The sequence below is a fragment of the Ptiloglossa arizonensis genome, chromosome 5, assembly GCF_051014685.1.
Source record: "Ptiloglossa arizonensis isolate GNS036 chromosome 5, iyPtiAriz1_principal, whole genome shotgun sequence".
Classification (NCBI taxonomy): Eukaryota; Metazoa; Arthropoda; class Insecta; order Hymenoptera; family Colletidae; genus Ptiloglossa; species Ptiloglossa arizonensis.
In genome coordinates this window covers 21,766,824-21,785,272 of record NC_135052.1, presented here as the reverse complement: position 1 = coordinate 21,785,272, position 18,449 = coordinate 21,766,824, and the positions used below count along the sequence as shown (strand labels likewise).

At 38.9% G+C, this 18,449-nt stretch overlaps 1 protein-coding gene across 3 annotated transcripts in view; it reads left to right on the top strand.

The window, feature by feature from the left end:
- The window catches only part of LOC143147485 (pseudouridylate synthase RPUSD2), a 411,655-nt gene that overhangs the window by 288,425 nt on the left and 104,781 nt on the right, over positions 1-18,449 (top strand). For all 3 annotated transcript variants that reach the window (XM_076312737.1, XM_076312738.1, XM_076312739.1), the window contains one exon: positions 5,335-5,422. In XM_076312737.1, coding sequence (XP_076168852.1) covers positions 5,335-5,422 — 88 coding nt within the window. The remainder of the gene's footprint in view (positions 1-5,334; positions 5,423-18,449) is intronic.

Genomic DNA, 18,449 nt, shown 5'->3' with positions numbered 1-18,449 from the left:
CGTAGTCATCATACCGTGCCACAGTTTCGATAATTTCTCACCGAGCCCGATCATACGCGTTTCACTGTAGGGCCTTTCAATTATGTCGTTCCGTTGCTGGATTATCGATCCACGTTGCTGAATTGTTTGCACATCGTGAATTCCTGTTACACGTCCGGCATAATCGGATTTACATGGGTCGATGTTTCGGCTAATTATTGTCTTAATTAAAACGCGCAACGCGTATGAACACGCGCGCGCGCGCGTTTCCACGTTACGGAGGAAGAGAGGGAGGGTGAGGGGGAGGAGGGAGGGGGTACGAGTACGAGAATATTAGGATCCATTAGTGTAATGCTCCGTTTGTTCCGAGAGTGGGAAAATCGAGCATCCAGCTGTCGTTTCAAACCTATAATTACCGCGCTGATTAACAGATATTAAAACCAACCAATCTCCCCCCTCCACGCGAGTTTCTCCGCCATTTTAACGGATACTCGCTCACGAACGACTTTCATGAAATCGATATTTACGCGACACGAAATCATGCGAATAGTGCGTCGTGTATTATTTGTAACATTCTCGAGAGTTTGCAACATCTGAGATTGAAATTTTCATTGATTTGAAATTAAACGACTTAACGAACCCGTAGGTTAACAATTTCAAGATTTACGGAAAATTTTAACCAAGTATGGAAATTCAAAATGGAAGACCGTGAGGGAGGTGGAGGGGGTAGTGGTTGATGATGGAATTTTTTCATGGGGATTTAAGAAACCGAGCACTGCCGTGGATGTTTAAATTGAAATCGGTTAAATGTTAATTAATTGTGCGCATTAAACGAACTTCCGCGAATTAAGCGGATTATGTGCTCCGGAAGCCTCGTCACGGAGGGGGGTAAAATTCTAAATTAATTCCCCCGTTGGTTAATGACTCCTTTCGAATGTATGAATTCCATAAATGTTAGGTCTTGGTGATGTCTTTTAGAATTCTCGGTTGATTCACTTTTTACGAGGGTAGTTTGATGGAATATTCAACAGACATCGAGTTTCGGGTGCTTCATACTAGGAAATACTTAATCATCTTTTGGTAAATGATACGACATGGAATATAGTTTCCAGCAGTGGAGAAGTTAATAGGAAAGGGTGTTGTCGACCGATTCTTTGCCTTGCTGATTTTATCATTTATCATAAATTTCGAAACTTCTTTTTAATTTTTATTTTTCGATTTTTTGTATCGAGTGAAATATTGGATTTACACTCTTTATTTTTAATATTTCTGCGATCATACTTTGGAAAGTTAATGTATGTGTTTTACATACGGAACTTCATTTTAATTTTTATTTCTCGATTGTTTGTATCGAGTGAAATATTTAGTATTATAAATTTAGTATTATAAATTTAGCCGCACGATAATAATGATAGTAATAATAATATAAATTGAATAGAATAATAGTAACCTTAACCATAATAATTCAATCGAATAATAACTATTATTATAACAACAATAATTCAATAGAATAATAATAATAATAATAATTCAATCACTGTACAATAATACCAACAGTTCAAATCGTAATAATAGTAACAATTCAATCGCACTGTAATAATAATTCAATCACACCGTAATAGTAACAACAATAATTCAATAGAACCACAATAATAATGATAATAGTAATATTAACAACAACAATAATTCAATCGAATAATAATAATTATAATTATTATAACAACAGTAATTCAATAGAATAATAACAATAATAATAATTCAATTACTGTACAATAATACTAACAGTTCAAGTCGTAATAATAGTAACAATTCAATCGCACAGTAATAATAATTCAATCACACCGTAAAAGTAACAACAATAATTCAATAGAACCATAATAATAATGATAATAATAATATCAACAACAACAATAATTCAATCGAATAATAATAATTATTATAATAACAATAATTCAATAGAATAATAACAATAATAATAATTCAATCACTGTACAATAATACCAACAGTTCAAATCGTAATAATAGTAACAATTCAATCGCATTGTAATAATAATTCAATCATACCGTAATAGTAACAACTATAATTCGATAGAATAATAATAATAATAATTTAATCGCCCCATATCAATAGAAATTCAATCACCCTATAACAATAATATTGGGTTGTTTTTTTTTTTGGTGAAAATGAAACACGATTTTTTTACAATCTATAAACATTTTATTAAATTATATATTCTCCGTTTTGGAAAAACGAAATTACTTTCCGAACACACCCAATACATGATGTGTGTCGAAGTGTGACACAATGTGAAACTACTAATATGTATAAACTTTGTATAATTTTCATTGACAATATCAATGATTCAAAAACAGAATAATAGTCCCAAAATCTGGGTGTCAATTTTCCGAGCAATAAATTTCTCTCAGCGTATCCTCAGAACTGAAGGATTTCTATCCTTTCGATCCCCTCCTCTAGAAACGAGTTACTTTCATCGTGACTCCGCTCCAATTTCCCTATCGTGTGGACAACAGTCCGCGATCGCGGTTGGATCTTAATTTTAGCTGGCGGCGATCAATCTTTCGGGCGATGCGTCTCGTCAGTAACACGCGAGCGATCGACGCGTCGTTTTCGCGCGGCAATACCGTTTCGCGGCGCGGGCAACTCGCAGAGCCGGCCCATCGCCGCGGGAACGGCAATGAAAGAATTATTGGCACGGGATCGAAGAGAGAATTAGTGTCAGCCGCGGGGTAAAGTTATTTCGGACGACCGAGCGACGCACCGGCCGCTATAATTGAAGGCTGCACCGCGCGCGAAACGCTGGAACAGCTACGATTCGCGGATAACAACCGAAAGATTGTTCCGCGGTCGGTAGAGTGGGGGGAGCGGCTGCTATAGTGGCGCCGAAACCCGGAAATGATCGCGCTGCGTCAACGTTCCCTCTGTTCTTTCTCGTTTTTCTAATCAAAAATTCGCTCAATTTTTCCCACAGACCTCGAACACTTCGTTCGTTCGGCAACGCCACGGATCTTTATTATTTTACGCGCGGTTTCGATTGTCATTGTTCGCGTTTGTTGCCTCGTCTTCTGTGTTCGTTAACAACTTGTCACACTGGGGGTTTTTTTTTTTGTTGTGGATGTAGTTCTTTCTTGAAAAAGTGAACGCGTTGGATTTATTCGAACGAGAATTTTTTTTAAGTAATCGAGTTAAAAGATGTGCGTTGCATGAGAATAATTAGTATTTTTTTGTGGTTCGATTGTTTATTATTATTCTTTACGGAGGGTTTACGATCACTTGGTGGACGAGCAAGAAAATGGATTCTAAAATTTATGATGATTGTAATAAATTTATTGTAGTGATTGTGATTTATAATATTTATTATAATTGTCATGTATTTGAGTAATATAATACTTTCTTATTCAAGTTTGGGAACGAGGATAATTAGTCATTGGTGAGAGACGTTGAATAAAAATAAAGTGTTATTGTAGATTATTTTTAATCAACATTGTATTAAGTCGAATCTGAATTTGGCGGGAAGAAACAAATTTTTCAAATACTGACGTTTATTAATTAATTATATCGATTAACTAATGTAAACAAAATTTATAATCATAAATTTATGATAATTGTAATAAATGTATTATAGTGATTGTAATTTATAATATTTATTACAATTGTCATATATTTAAGTAATATAATATTTGCTTCTTCAAGTTTCGAAACGAGGATAAATTAGTGAGAGACGTTAAATAAAAATAAAGTGTTATTGTAGATAATTTCGAATCGAAATTGTATTAAGTCGAATTTGAATTTGGCGGGAAGAAACAAATTTTTCAAATACTGACGTTTAGTAATCAATTATATCGATTAACTAATGTAAACTCTGTAAGTAAAATCCACTTCGAATAAATTATTGTAATTTCAAACGAAATAAAATATCGAGTAAATACTGTCTGGAATATTGACAATTTATCGAAGGAGAACAAAAATTGATGGAAAAGTATGTAAATTGAAGTAGTTGACAGTTTTTAAGAAGTTTCTTCTTGCAGTGAAAACAACTTTTTCTTTTTACTCAAAGTAATCAAAGTTTTCGCAAAGAGTAACGTTGAAATGGGCACTGCTATAGTTCGAAACCGGTCTTGGGCGAAACTTTGTGCTTTATCACCGAGCGTGTTTGATGCCAATACTTTTTTCTTCGCGTTCACTGTACTGTATCAGCGGCCAGTGAAACATGAACTCTATGGCTGACCACATCGGTCACTATCTACTGGATGACTAACCGCGGATGATAAATGTCGTTTCGAATTATTGCACTGCCTTATCTTTGGCCAACGTTCCTATTTTCATGGCGATCTGTTAAGCTCCACGAGCGTTCCCGCGAATTTCGTAGCAAGTTTGCGAACTTTGTGTTCGAAACCGCAGTTCTGCGATAAATAAAAGCCTTTACGACCCGACCGGTATTAAAACCGGTTTTTTTTTCTTCTCTCAGATTAAATTTTATCTGCGTACAGTTTGCGTGTACTTAACAAATGCGAGTTTACATCGTTGATTTTTGCTAACAATTTCAATTACGAAATTTCAAACAAATAAAATGAATAAAACCGAAACAATTTATACATTTTACAGTAGCCCCCCGTTACATGAAATTAAATCGTGTCACAAACTGATTAGACGGCGTTTTGATGCCACAATTTGATCCCTGTTTATCCCAAATCACACTTAAATATCAATTTATCTTCTAATAAAAATTGAAATTTGTTTATTTGTCATTGTACCTTCATAATACCATTATTAACGAAATCCTAGCCTTCTCCAGAAGAAAATGAGTCCAAGCACGACCATATTTGGACAACTTTCAGTTCCACGTAGTTGTCAGTTTTTCAAAAAAAAAAACGACTCAAATTACGCGGAACTAAAAATACTCCGAATAAGGTCGTGTTTCGGCTCGTTTTCATCGGGAGAACCTCGCCAATCGATCTGTAACAATCTCGCGAGGATATAACGATTAATATAAAATTAAAAAATGTTCCTTACCGGTGGTCATCAAAATTTCGTTCGGTCGTAAAAAAATGATTCGAGCGTTCGTTGCACGAATTGATCATCTAACCCCGTCGAGATCGGTTCCCCATGGCCAAGGGGTCACGAAAGATAAATCAACGATATTTCAATCGTAGGTGCGAAGGTCTATCGCGGAATCCTCTCAAGGTAGAGAACATTTCGCTCTGTAGCTAGAAGCGATTCGGTCCTCTTCAATTCCCCGTTCATTTTCTCCCCGTTTACCCAACGGCCATGTGTCCGAGCAACGACGGCGAGCAGCTGACCATACGGTTCACTTATCCCCACGCCCTTTGTTCCAGGCGAAATTGGAAACGAAAGCCCTGAAAGCGAAGAGGCCGGGATTCACGGACGAACGGTACAACGAGACCAGCTATTACGTGGAGAACGGTCAGTATATCCCCTCCAACACCACCAACCCCCTATGTAGATCGTTTTATGTTTAATCCGCGGGCGCACGGGATCCAGGGCACTCGATATTATCCGATAAACGATCCCGTGAAAGTGTCCCCTCGGAGAGTCGTTCGTGCCCAGGTCCCGAACGCTTGTGACGTGCACGCGCGATTAACAGTTCTCGCTTGGATTTATGATCGTTGATCGATCATTGAACGATGCCGGGGAGTCGTTCGTTTACGGCTAATGAGGCGATGGAACGTTTTCAACCAGGGGAATTGAGAAATCCGATGGCGAGGGAACACGGTAACCCGATTTGCTGTTAAACGCGCGCTGGACGTACGGTGCATCTGACTAGAATGTATCGCGCCAGTGTAGATCAGTTGCATATAGCACGTAGACGTAGAACGTCGTGAATATGTTAACGCGATCGATTTCACCGCGACAAAATTACGGCTGGTTTGTTGCGGAGTTGTGACGTTAAAGGGGGGATAAAAAATGGAAAATTTTGTTTATAATTATTTATTTATTTATTTATTTTTTTTTTTTTTGAGATTGAAATACAAACGAAGGGATTGTTGGATTTTATAAGTCGGGGAACACTACAGTGGGCAAAGATGCGTGTTTGCGAGGATTGTGTTTCGTAAATCGTAATTTTACATTGCCAATGCGTTAAGCTATTAACTCGGATAAACGAGATAAAGTGTCTTTTGAAAACGTCTTCGTATTGAGTGGAACGAATGAACTCGTAGCGAAAATAATTACATATAATTACATTCGTATTGGAAATATAAATATATCATTTTTTTTATTTATTTCTACGACAAAAATAGTACATTTTTTTTAAAATTTTTTTGCTTTTTTATGTATTTATCTATAGATCTTTGTCTCTGTAGCATTGTACTTGTTTCAGAAATAAATTACGTAATATTTTTATTTTCTGTGGGATAATGAACTAGTTAATTCGTCTTTATTAGTTTTTAATTGCATACCCGGCGAGCTCTTTAAATCGATAAATGACATAGTTAATGAATTAATGAACCACTTCTCGGAAAGATAAAAGATCGTGATAAATTCACGAGTTTAAACGAGTCATCGACTCTTATTCTTGTTAATGTACTTTTGTACAAACAATTGAAGGCAAATGAGTACATACTTTATTAATACCATTAAATTTGAAGATTTGAACACTTGGAGAATGACAGCTTTGCTACAGTTTCTATCTGTCTTTACTCGTGGCAATTCAACGTACTTAAATATACACACAAGGTAGAAAGAATTGACCTCTCTAAGTTAGTGAGTGGCTATCCCCACCATTTTACGTTACTCCGGCTCTATCTCTTCGCTCCACCCCTTCTGTTTGAGAGATTCTGCGCCTACAACAGAGCAGACACGAATGCAGTCATCAGGACTATGACAAACTACTTGAAATAAAACATTGTCAGCAGTCGACGTGTAATTGTCGAATATATAGCTCGACAACTAAGAAAAGATCCCTATGATGGAAGGACGTTAGTCCAGCCCCTTTTCTCAGTAGAAATCCTCATAGACTCAAATGTGCCTTTCTTGACAATAACATTTTCATGTTATTCTAGTTGGAATCCCGTGACTTCGTATTATTATTTTTTTAATTTATGACGTTGCAAAATATCAAACTATTTTGAACAATTACCAAGATAATAAATGTTCATGAATATTTTTGGAAAATTTAAGGTTTCGTTATCCTTCTATAATCTTATTTCTCTTAAACACAATCAAACGACACTCGATATCTACGCGAATCTCCGCCTCTCATCCCCTCCACTCCGCTAGACTCAGACCACGCCCCTTCGGGATTTTTTTTAAATTCTCAACTATACCTATTTTATAGAATCAAACGACACTCAATATCTACGCAATTCTCCGAGTTTCATCCCCTCCACTCTGGATTCAGACCACGCCCATCCGGGATCTTTTCTAAATTCTCAACGATACTTATTTTATAGAATCAAACGACACTCAATATCTACGCGATTCTCCGCCTTTCATCCCCTCTACTCTACTAGACTTAGACCACGCCCCTCCGGGATCTTTTCTAAATTCTCAACTATACCTATGTTATAGAATCAAGCGACACTCAATATCTACGCGATTCTCCGCCTCTCATCCCCTCCACTCTAGATTCAGACCACGCCCCTCCGGGATCTTTTCCAAATTGTCGAACTATACCTATTTTATAGAATCAAACGACACTCAATATCTACACAATTCTCCGAGTTTCATCCCCTCCACTCTAGACTCAGACCACGCCCCTCCGGGATCTTTTCCAAATTGTCGAACTATATCCATATTCTAAAGAAACAAATATTTCCCCACCATTTCGAAGATGTATCGAAATTCACGTAAATAAGGCGCGTGGTATCGGTCGAGATTGAAACTCGCGGCGTGCTTCGGGCGTTAACGGAGCGGAACACTCCACTTTTACCGAAACCGTGTCCTCCCCGGCCATCCATTGACAAACTTTACGAAGTTCTGAAGCATCGATTCGAAAGCAATGGAGACTTCCGAATAATCCCCGCAGCGTGTCGACACACCGCTGCAAACGAAAGCGACCACCGAGCCACCTACCTATATTCTGCGACTTGACTTCACCCTCCGTGGAAAGTGCTCGGCGACACGAACGGTGGAACGAGTGAGACCGTGATACGCCATTGATCGTTTCATCCGCGTTCGCGTCGACCTTACACCGGTAACTGCAGGTTTGCCGGCACTGTTCCGAGGTAATCGTGGATAATCCCGCGAATGGGCGCGATCCGAGCAATAATCCGACGAGATTCTCCACCTTCGACCGAGTTAGCCGGCGCAGTTAACACGCGTGGCAATGGCACCGGGATCGAATGGAAAAAAGGGACGACCGGCAGATCGAGACAAAAGCCACGTTTTTCAATGTTTTCCCTTTCATTGACCCTTTTTCTTTTTTTCGCTTTTTTTTTTTTTTTTTTTTTTTGCAGCCCCGAGTTGTCTTTTTATTCATCGTTTTAACAGTCTCTGCGAACCGCGTAGCTTTGTTTCAAAACCGCAATTTCGGTGCTTCTTGATAAACGACACAGGGGACACGAAATTGAAAATGAATAAATATTGTAGCATATACTGACGTCTGAACGAGCATCGATAGTTTAATATAAATATTTAGAGCTCTAGTTTGAGCCTTCGGTGAATAATTTAATAATATATGATATAATTGTAATAGAGCAAATGTGGGGGTTAAGATTAGTTTTATTAATTGTAGATAAAATTGTATTATAGTATGCAGAGTTCGAAGAAGCATTGTTTATTTATTTAATATAAACGTTTTAAGCTTTAGTTTGAGCCCTCTTTGATAGATAATATACAGTGTGATCGCAATACATTGAACGAGGAGGGTAAAATTATTTATCTTGTGTAAATAAATGTCACAGTATACAGAGTCTCCAAATTAATTTTCTCGAAAATGAAACATGGAACGACAAAATTTTATTCTACATTTTTCACTCATTTTTATGCGTAGTATCACCCCCTTTAGGATATCTCACACATTGTATGACTGTATAAAAGATGATCAATTTTAAACTTCCAAATGTGTGTTTCTCTTAAGAAACATATTTCAAAGAATTCCAAAATAATTAAAATATTTCTTCACCCAAACAAAAAATAAGCAAATAGCCTCAAGGACGTTTCAAGGTCATTTTTTTAATTTTTTCACAAAAGTATACCGTTTGATTTATTTCTTCGTTTAACCGTGAATATTTCCAAAAGACTCGTTCGAACGTTCGTACCGGTCATAACGATTTTCTTCGTTCTTCCGCACGGTCCAGGATGCGACAGCGTAGTTTTAATTACGTATCGCGTTAATTAAAAACAGACGTTCGATGACTATCGTGCGTGTCGGTCCGTTATTCGCGTAGCTGATCGATTTAGCTGCGTTGTCGAGCTGAAACAGTAGCCAGCGCGTACCGAGAGCTGGATATTAGAAAACCAGCCGGTTTAAATTAATATCACGATGGAAAGGGCCCGAGTCGATTTATCGAGTGTCGATACGTCCTGTAATTAAAGTACAGCCTTGCGGCAACGTCGTTCTGTGTTTCCACTTCGCACAACGCATTATCGACGTTCCGGGAGAATCGTTTGATAGACGGACGCTACTGACTGGCTTCGTTTGGCTCGTTAGTGGAAACAACATTTATCCTTCGATAACAATAGCTCGAAGAAAAGCTCGAATCGTTACGACGACATCGGTAACGTCGTTTTTAGAATCGTGACATTCATAGTTGCAGAATCCTTGCCAGGTGTCTTTTATTTTCGAACGAAGAGTTTAGTTTCGATTGCTAGTATTTTTTAGTGGAAAATTTGTTTGAATGGAACAAGAAGAGCTCAAATCATTTCGATGACATTTGTAAGAGGATTTATGGGAAATTGTTGTAAAAAATTATTAATTATTTCCAGGTGTCTTTTATTTTCGAACGAAGAGTTTAGTTTCGATTGCTAATATTTTTTAGTGGAAAATTTGTTTGAATGGAACGAGAAGAGCTCGAATCATTTCGATGACATTTGTAAGAGCATTTATGGGAGATAGTTGTAAAAAAATTATTATTTCCATGTGTCTTTTATTTTCAAACGAAAAGTTTAGTTTCAATTGTTAAGATTTTGTAGTGGAAAATTCGTTTGAATGGAACAAGAAGAGCTCAAATCATTTTGATGACATCTGTAAGAGCATTTATGGGAAATTGTTGTAAAAAATTATTAATTATTTCCAGGTGTCTTTTATTTTCGAACGAAGAGTTTAGTTTCGATTGCTAATATTTTTTAGTGGAAAATTTGTTTGAATGAAACGAGAAGAGCTCGAATCATTTCGATGACATCTGTAAGAGCATTTATGAGAAATAGTTAATTGTTGTAGAGAAATTCTTGTCAGGTGACTTTTATTTTCAAACGAAAAGTTTAGTTTCGATTGCTAATATTATTTAATGGAAAATTTGTTTGAATGGAATGAGAAGAGCTCGAATTGTTTCGATGACATCTGTGACGTCATTTGTGGGAAATAATTCGTTATTGTAGAGAAATTCTTACCAAGTGTCTTATTTTGGAATAAAAAATTCAGTTGGATGTTAATATTTATAATGGAAAATTCCTTGGCGAAAATTTCATACAAGGAATAGGCAATTGGTAAATATCACTTGCCTAAGTGTTTGATACGATGATAGTGGTATTTGCATCGGCCGCTCGAATCGAGGTTAGGATTTAATGACAGCAATTGCAACCGCTCATCACTGCTGATGCACTTGTGCGCTTCTTGTTTGATTTGTTTATTTATACTCGTGTATCAGTAACCTAAACTCACGTAGTAAGAACGTTTAACAATAATAACACTAATAATATCAACGATAAAAGGAACATTAATAATAACAAACCATAACAATAATAGTAATAATTCTAACAATAACAACAATAACACTAAATAAACTTGAAATCTGAAGAACCAAAAAGAAACAAAGACAATAAGAAACTCCAAACACAGTGCTATCCCCAAATTAATATCCCCCCCGAACATATTCAATTTTATCTCACCTGTTAATTCTAACAATAACAACAATAATACTAAATAAAATTGAAATCTGGAGAACCAAAAAGAAACAAAGACAATAAGAAACTCCAAACACAGTGCTATCCCCAAATTAATATCCTCCCCGAACATATTCAATTTTATCTCACCTGTATCCAAAAGAGGAATTTTTCCATCTCGATTTCCACTTGGAAAGAATCACAAACCCTCGAAAATGAATCGCATTGTATCGGTAACGCAACAGTCGCGCGGTTCGCTTATCGAGCCCCAGAAGCAACATGTAAATCCTGTTTACGTCGAGCTCCGTCTATGCACGTTGCCACCGCCCGGCTTGAAAAACCCAGCGGGCGTCGAAACGCAATTTTTGTTTCAATTTTCCGGGCAAACGTTTCGTCGGAATCGAGTCGTCCCGCTCCATCCGAGCCGGGCTGTTTACCGGTGCAAAATTGCCCCGAAGTTCGCGGGATACGAGCAGTGGGCTGGTCGTTGGATACCTCTATCGGTTCCCTATTGAGGTTCATTATTGCAAGTTGCAGTCGCGTTCGCGATAACAGGACCGGTTTGGCGAAGTCAAAAGGAAAGGTGGTGCTCGAAGCACGTAAGGACCGAATCTCGACGTACAAGTGTGCCGTTGAGGGAGGTTGGGAGGAGAACGGGAAGGTTAGGTGCAGCGGAGGTGAGAACGGGAGGGGAAGCCGACGGTGGTGGTGGGGGGAAACGGGGGATGGACGGAGGAATCGATCGAATATTTAGACCCGGTGGCGTATCGACAACCGATATCTGCTCCACATTCGAATAATAGACTCGCGCGCGGCTGACGACGTGCTGCCGGGGCATACTCCGGTTCCTCCTCCGACGAAACAAAGACCTATTAATGCCACTCGAAAGACACACGCCCACCGTTGCGCCTCCTCCCACTACTCCGCTAACCCCCACCCGCCCCCGCGAACGTCCCCTTAACGCGAGAAACGCATTCCATTACCGTGGGGGACTTCTGACACGACCGACCGCGCTTTTCCATCTTCGTATGTCTCTCTCTCTGCTCTTTCTTTCTCTCTCTCTCTCTCTCTGTCTCTCTCTCTGTCTCTCTCTCTCTCTCTCTCTCTCTGCTCTCTCTCTCCCCCTCTCTCTCTCTCTCTCTCTCTCTCTCTCTCTCTCTCTCTCTCTGCTCTTTCTGTTCTCTCTGCTCTCTCTCTCTCCCTCTCGCTGGTCTCTCGTTCCCATTGTGACTTTTCGATTTTACGCCTCGAGTGGATCGATCGCGGATTAGCGGACACCGCGGCCACTTCTAGGCCTGAATAGAACTGGCTTCGTTTGGGGAACGCTCCTTGTACGCTCGATCGTGCTCTCTCGGTGCAGTGCTTCTCAAACTTCGTAGATCCGCTGCAAACCACTTGGGCACACCACGTGATTCAGCGGGCCGATAGACACTTAGCTTAACCTCCTTTTTCGTCTTTTGGACAGGCTGTGTTTTGTTGCCAGGCAGGAAGGACGGCTCGTGTGCCGTCTCGAACCGCGAGACTCGTTTCGGGACGCGTCGCTTTCCAGTCACATCGGTCCGCGAGTAAAATTCGACCATGCGACCGCAACGCAACTGGTGCGATTTGCGGTGTTTCCGGGGGATGTTCTAGGTTAAATTTCTGGGGAAATTGGACGAAATTGTAACTAAACGATTCGTGTGATTTTAGGGGATGAAACTTGTAAGAGAATAATTTACTTGATTATTTATGTAACTTTAAATATCAGTAGGTAAAAATAAAATTCGACATTGAAAATCAATTGGTGCGATTTTCGGTGTTTGCGGGGGATGTTGTAGGTTAAATTTCTGGAGAAATTGAACGAAATTGTAACTAAATGATTCGTGTGATTTTAGGGGATGAAACTTGTATTAAATTCAAGTGTGTATTTTTTAACAATTCAACACTGGAACTTGTGATTTTTCCATAGTTTTAACTTTGTTAAACAATATTAGATGAAACGTAAAAGCTTCTCGACATAAATGCAAGTTTTGAAGAAGTTCGTGTCATAGATGGCGCTACTGTAGCCAGTCAGCTGTCTGCGAAAGAGTAATTTAATTGGCTACAGTGGCGCCATCTACGACTTGGTGAATTTGGTCACGAACCAAACTTTTTTTATGTTAAACATTTTGTCTATCTTCGTTCAATTTTAAGATGTCTAATTAAATACACGTAGGAATAATCTTACCAACGAGTTCACTAATATACACAAGTTGACACGTATTCTGCTTTCCCACCTTTCCCACCTTCTTTCGAGGTTAGGTTTAGAAATAGCATTTCAGCTGCACCTCGCCTCTTTGCACGCTTCATTTTCCCGTATCTCCTCACTCACCGTAAATTAATGTTTACTTCGGGCGTACAGTGCCACAAATACAGTACGATAAAGACGTTAAACAAAAAATACAAAATATTTAAAGAAAAGAAGTAAAAAAAATTCTTGGACTTATATTACAAAGACCAAATGACTAAAATTTGAGGCTACACACGTGACATTAGTGTCATAATATGTGTGTCCATGCACGTGAGAGAGAATTCAGAGAATAAAAAATACAAAATATTAAAAAAAAAAATTAAAAACAAACATTTGAGGCAATAGAAACCGAATAACATAAATTCGAATATCAACATGGTTAAATCCGTCCCTTGACAAATTCTTGCAACCCAAAATCGAACGTACCCTAACCACAAGTGAGTACTATAATCAGTCCGTATGTGTGTTTGTGTGTGTGTGCATGTGAGATTCAGAATTCAACCAAACCGAGCACAGAGTCTCGACTATTCGAGGAGAGACGTTTTTCAAACGGAAATCCTCTCGTTTGTATACCACCGGTGAGAAATCAACAGACTTCGTAGAAACAATGATTCTTCGCGAAGAATGATCGTTTGGATGCAATTGCTCCTGAGAAAAAGAGAACGAGAAAGGAAATTCACTGAAACCGAACGAAGATGGAACGACTTCCAGCAATAGTAACTCCACAGATCGCGCGGCTTCCCGCGTTTGGAATCAGCCTGGTCGTCAAAGAGGAGAAACGTAGAAATCGTCCGGAATGTAAAGCCAGCGACGAATCAGCGAGCATCCTCTGAAAACTGGCCGCAAAGTCGACGGATTGTCTCCGGTTGCCCGAGGAGGACTTGACTCTTCGAATGAAGACGGTTGGTAACGACGACAACGATAGCCTGGGAGTTTCCGGGAGCACAATAAAACCAGAAAGCAAAGAGTAGGGTGGCGTTGGAGGGGGTGGGTTGGAGGGTGGTAGGTAGGGAGGAGAGGCGGGAGAAATATTTTTCCCGACTTCGAGAGTCGTTTGAGACGCAAAATCGACGAAGAAAAACACAGAGAAGAGTCACGAAGACAGAGGAGGACAAGAAGCCTGAACTCGACGAGAATCGTCTGTTTGTGTCTACGGGGTGTGTCGGGAATTAACCGCTGGAACATTCTCCGGTCCACCAGTGCTCCAGCGAAAAATTAATGGACGTTTTAATATTCTCGGATTCGTTGAGAGAACGTTGCAAAGTTTCTCGTAACGATACAAGGGAGGGTGGTTTTTTGTTTGGGTTACAATGTGGGTTGAAGTAATTTTAGTTGATCTACACGTGTACTGATTTTGGGTGAAATGTATAGGGGTGTTTTAGAAGATGAAGAGAGGAGAATAGAAATGGAGAGGAATTGTTACTGTGGTATTCTATTTGGTTGTTTGGAAAGTTATTTTGTTTTTTTTTTTTTTTTGGTGAAAATGAAACGATTTTTTTGGGGCATGTAAAGATTTTATTAAATTATATATTCTCCGTTTTGGAAAACGAAATTACTTTTGGAACTATTCGATATAACCGACTGGATAAACAATGGAGATATTTGTGTATACAAATTTTAGCGTGGAAAAATATCGACTGGTTTGAAATAAAAGTGAAATATTTACGTATAAACAATATTTTGGTTTCGTTTCGGACGACCAAGATGATTGACTTTGGTTACTTCTTTTGATGATTTATATAATATGTGACAATATTTCGTTTTTAATTTTGTCCTCTCTTTCAACTTGGAAAATTGTGGAAAGTTTGGAAAATTAAGTAAAAAAAATTGAACGAATTCGCAGAAGAAGATCGATCGGTGAACGGTGTCAAGGACATTTCAAGGTCGTTTAAATTTTATCAATTTTTAAGATACATCACCCTCTGTATAACTATTTTTTTTCTTTCTTAAAATTAAACGCAACTATTGAAAAGAATCTGTACATTAAAACGAATCACACTGTATCTAGAAAAAATATTGCATAAGACGTTTCGTTCTCTTCGTGCGATTGTTATCGACGTGTGTTGATTTGTGATTTTATTTACATATACATACATACATATATTTTTTTCTTTAAATGAATTTCGCGCGCGACGAGCGAAAAAAGTTTCGAAAAATATGTCAACCAATTGAAAGGACACCCCGTACATCCATAACCACACACCGCTCGTCACACTTTTTGCGACGTGTGGCAGCCCGCTGGTGCTCGCCTACTTGTTCCACTTTAATAACAAGAAACGGTCGAAAGAAAGAGTTTCTCTACATCATTGTACTCCCGTTACAGAGAAAGTAATAACGGCCGTGGCGAATCCTTCCCGCGGGGCAGATAAAAAGATACACTAACGACACGGTTTTCTAGGAAGATTAAGTGCGAGTGGATTAACCACGAATTAAACGTACCATCGGTACGAGTCCTGCGGATCAATAAATACGAGGAGTCAAGGGAGCGAGCAAGAGAAAACCAGGGAAACGATTAGAAGTTAATAAATTTCAATTGGCCATCGGTTTCGATGAACCTCGAATCCATGAAAAATATTACCTAGATGAACCAAAATTATCCGGAGAATAATTACTCGTAAGAAACTTTCTTTTTCTATTAATCTCACATGTGAAGAACAAACAATAGTGTATTAGTTCTAGTCGTTCTTAAAAATAATCATTTCACGAAAATGGATAATATTTTTAAATATACACACCCTGTATATTGTTCACTATCTGGAGCAGTTTTCTAGTAATTATGATATGAAAATAATTAAATGATAAAAAAGAAACTGTATCGTTCCTTTTAATTGTTAATTAAGGAAAGAAATTCCAAGGTCACTGCTTGTCAAATGTAGCGACTTGTACAGGGTGTTTTTGTTTATATAATTCAATCATATGGATTAGAAACTTTTAGGGTTAGTAGTGTTCGTCGTTGCAGGGATAAAAGTTTTAATAAATTTATGTCCGTACACTGATGCTTACACAGTAAACTTTCCACGTAAGACAGTTGTGTAAACACAGAATGTATTGAAGGGAGAAAGAAAGATTAATCTTGGATAGAATTGCGAGTAGCATTGGGTCGGACGTTTCAGTCGGTCTTCGTGAACTCTGCGACTAAGTAGAGATTACTCAACACTCTCCACATTCTCCTCGTACCACGTCCCCCTTAACTCGAGTTTGATCTTTCCTTCTCCCTGGAATACAAGTTTGGCGCAGGGGATGCTTCGCTTAGAACGAAGATATTCCTCAGAAAGATTCGGGCATGAAATAAAGTTTTCTTTTCATAAAGGAGGTCACATAGTTCTGTTCAAACTTTAATTAACTTTTCAAACTAAAATTGGGCACGATATGTATTGCACGGAGGGAGAAAAATCACTTTTGGGAAGAATTTCGAGTAGTATTAGACATTTTCGTCGGCCATTGCAAGGCTTGCAACTGTACGGAGATTACTCGACGCTATCTACCTTAATGTAGAGCTGTTCACACATACACACACAATATAATATTAGACACAGGGAAACTTTAACTTGAAGTAAATATTTAGATGTGTTAGGTGCTTCAATTTCCCTTTTCGTAAAGGTTAAATGAATTTATCCAGCTTTGATCAACTTTCAAAAATTATAATTGTCCACCAAATGTATTGTAGGGAGAGAGAAAAATCGATTCTGAAAGTAATTACTAAAATGTTCTAACAGCCTTCATCAGACATACGACTGTGCAACAATTTTATTATTTACTTACTCCATAGGATACACATGATTGTACACCCAAGGAAAGGTTCTCTTTTCGTACAAATATTGTCAGAAATATTGAGACACAAAGTAAAGTCTTCGTTGCTCGAATACACCTTTTTGTAAACATTGCATGGACCTGTTCAAACTTGAACTTTCGAAACAAAACCTGGACGTCAAATGTATTCTAGAAAAAAAGAAAAAGATCGATCCTGAAAGTAATCACAACTCGTACGAATCTTGACATCACCCTTCATCGAATCTACAACTGTGCAAAGATTGTTCAACACTGTCCACCTTAACCCAACTACTCCTCTGTTTCGTTTCTTCTGTCTACGATGTTACCTGTTCAAACTTGAACTTTCGAAACAAAACCTGAATGTCAAATGTATTCTAGAAAAAAAAGAAGAATATCGATCCTGGAAATAATCACAACTCATACGAATCTTGACATCACCCTTCATCGAATCTACAACTGTGCAAAGATCGTTCAACACTGTCCACCTTAACCCAACTACTCCTCTGTTTCTTTTCTTCTGTCTACGATGTTACCTGTTCTTCCCAAAGAAATCCTCGATTTGGAATATTCGAAATGGTCGTTGCATCGCGAAACGAAGCAAAGTGAGCACAGTGCTGGAACGTCCAAAGGCTGGTGCAAGATTCGTGGGACAATTAAATCGATCGAGTGGTGAATCGAAGCTTCATACCGACGGTGGTACTGAACGGACCGTTATCTGAGCCACGTTGATGCAACGTTCACGCTGGTAGGGCTTCATAGCCGTGCGATCAACCCTGGCGCTGCTGATACACATGTACACAGGGAAGATAGGGGGAGGAGCCTCTACGTGATTCAAATCTAGATCCGATCCTATCTCAGCTGTAGGAGCCAAGAGTACGCTATTGGCCCGGAGCTAGCCTTGGCTCACGGCGGTTCGCGTTCTCTCTCCTCCCTCAGTTCTCTATCTTTCTTGGCTTACCTTTTAAACAGCCTTCATCGGGCCAGTCTTAGCTTCGGAGTTAGCAGGTGGCCGCAGACATTTGTATCTTCGAATGCACCGCCATTCTCCGGGATCTCCCTCGTTCTTTTCTGCTCCTTGTACCACGGGGTTTCCCCTTTTCTCCACGAGTCCATAGACTTCTACGGAATGGTGAATGCAACTGGCCGCATCGGGACCTTTCCAGAACCTTTCCAGAACCATTCGAGTTAGAAATCGGATTTGTATCCCTTTTAACCGCCAACAGGATTAACGCAAAGCGCACGAGAAAAATTCTAAACTGCTTCACGGAGCTACGAACATACCAGTATCGAGCTAATCGAGTTAACAGTTCGATTTAAATCCCCTTGAACGGCGACGAGGGTCGATAACGAGCCACGTGGTTAATTTTATTTAACAAATTTTAATAACGAACCTACCCAGTCGTTTCT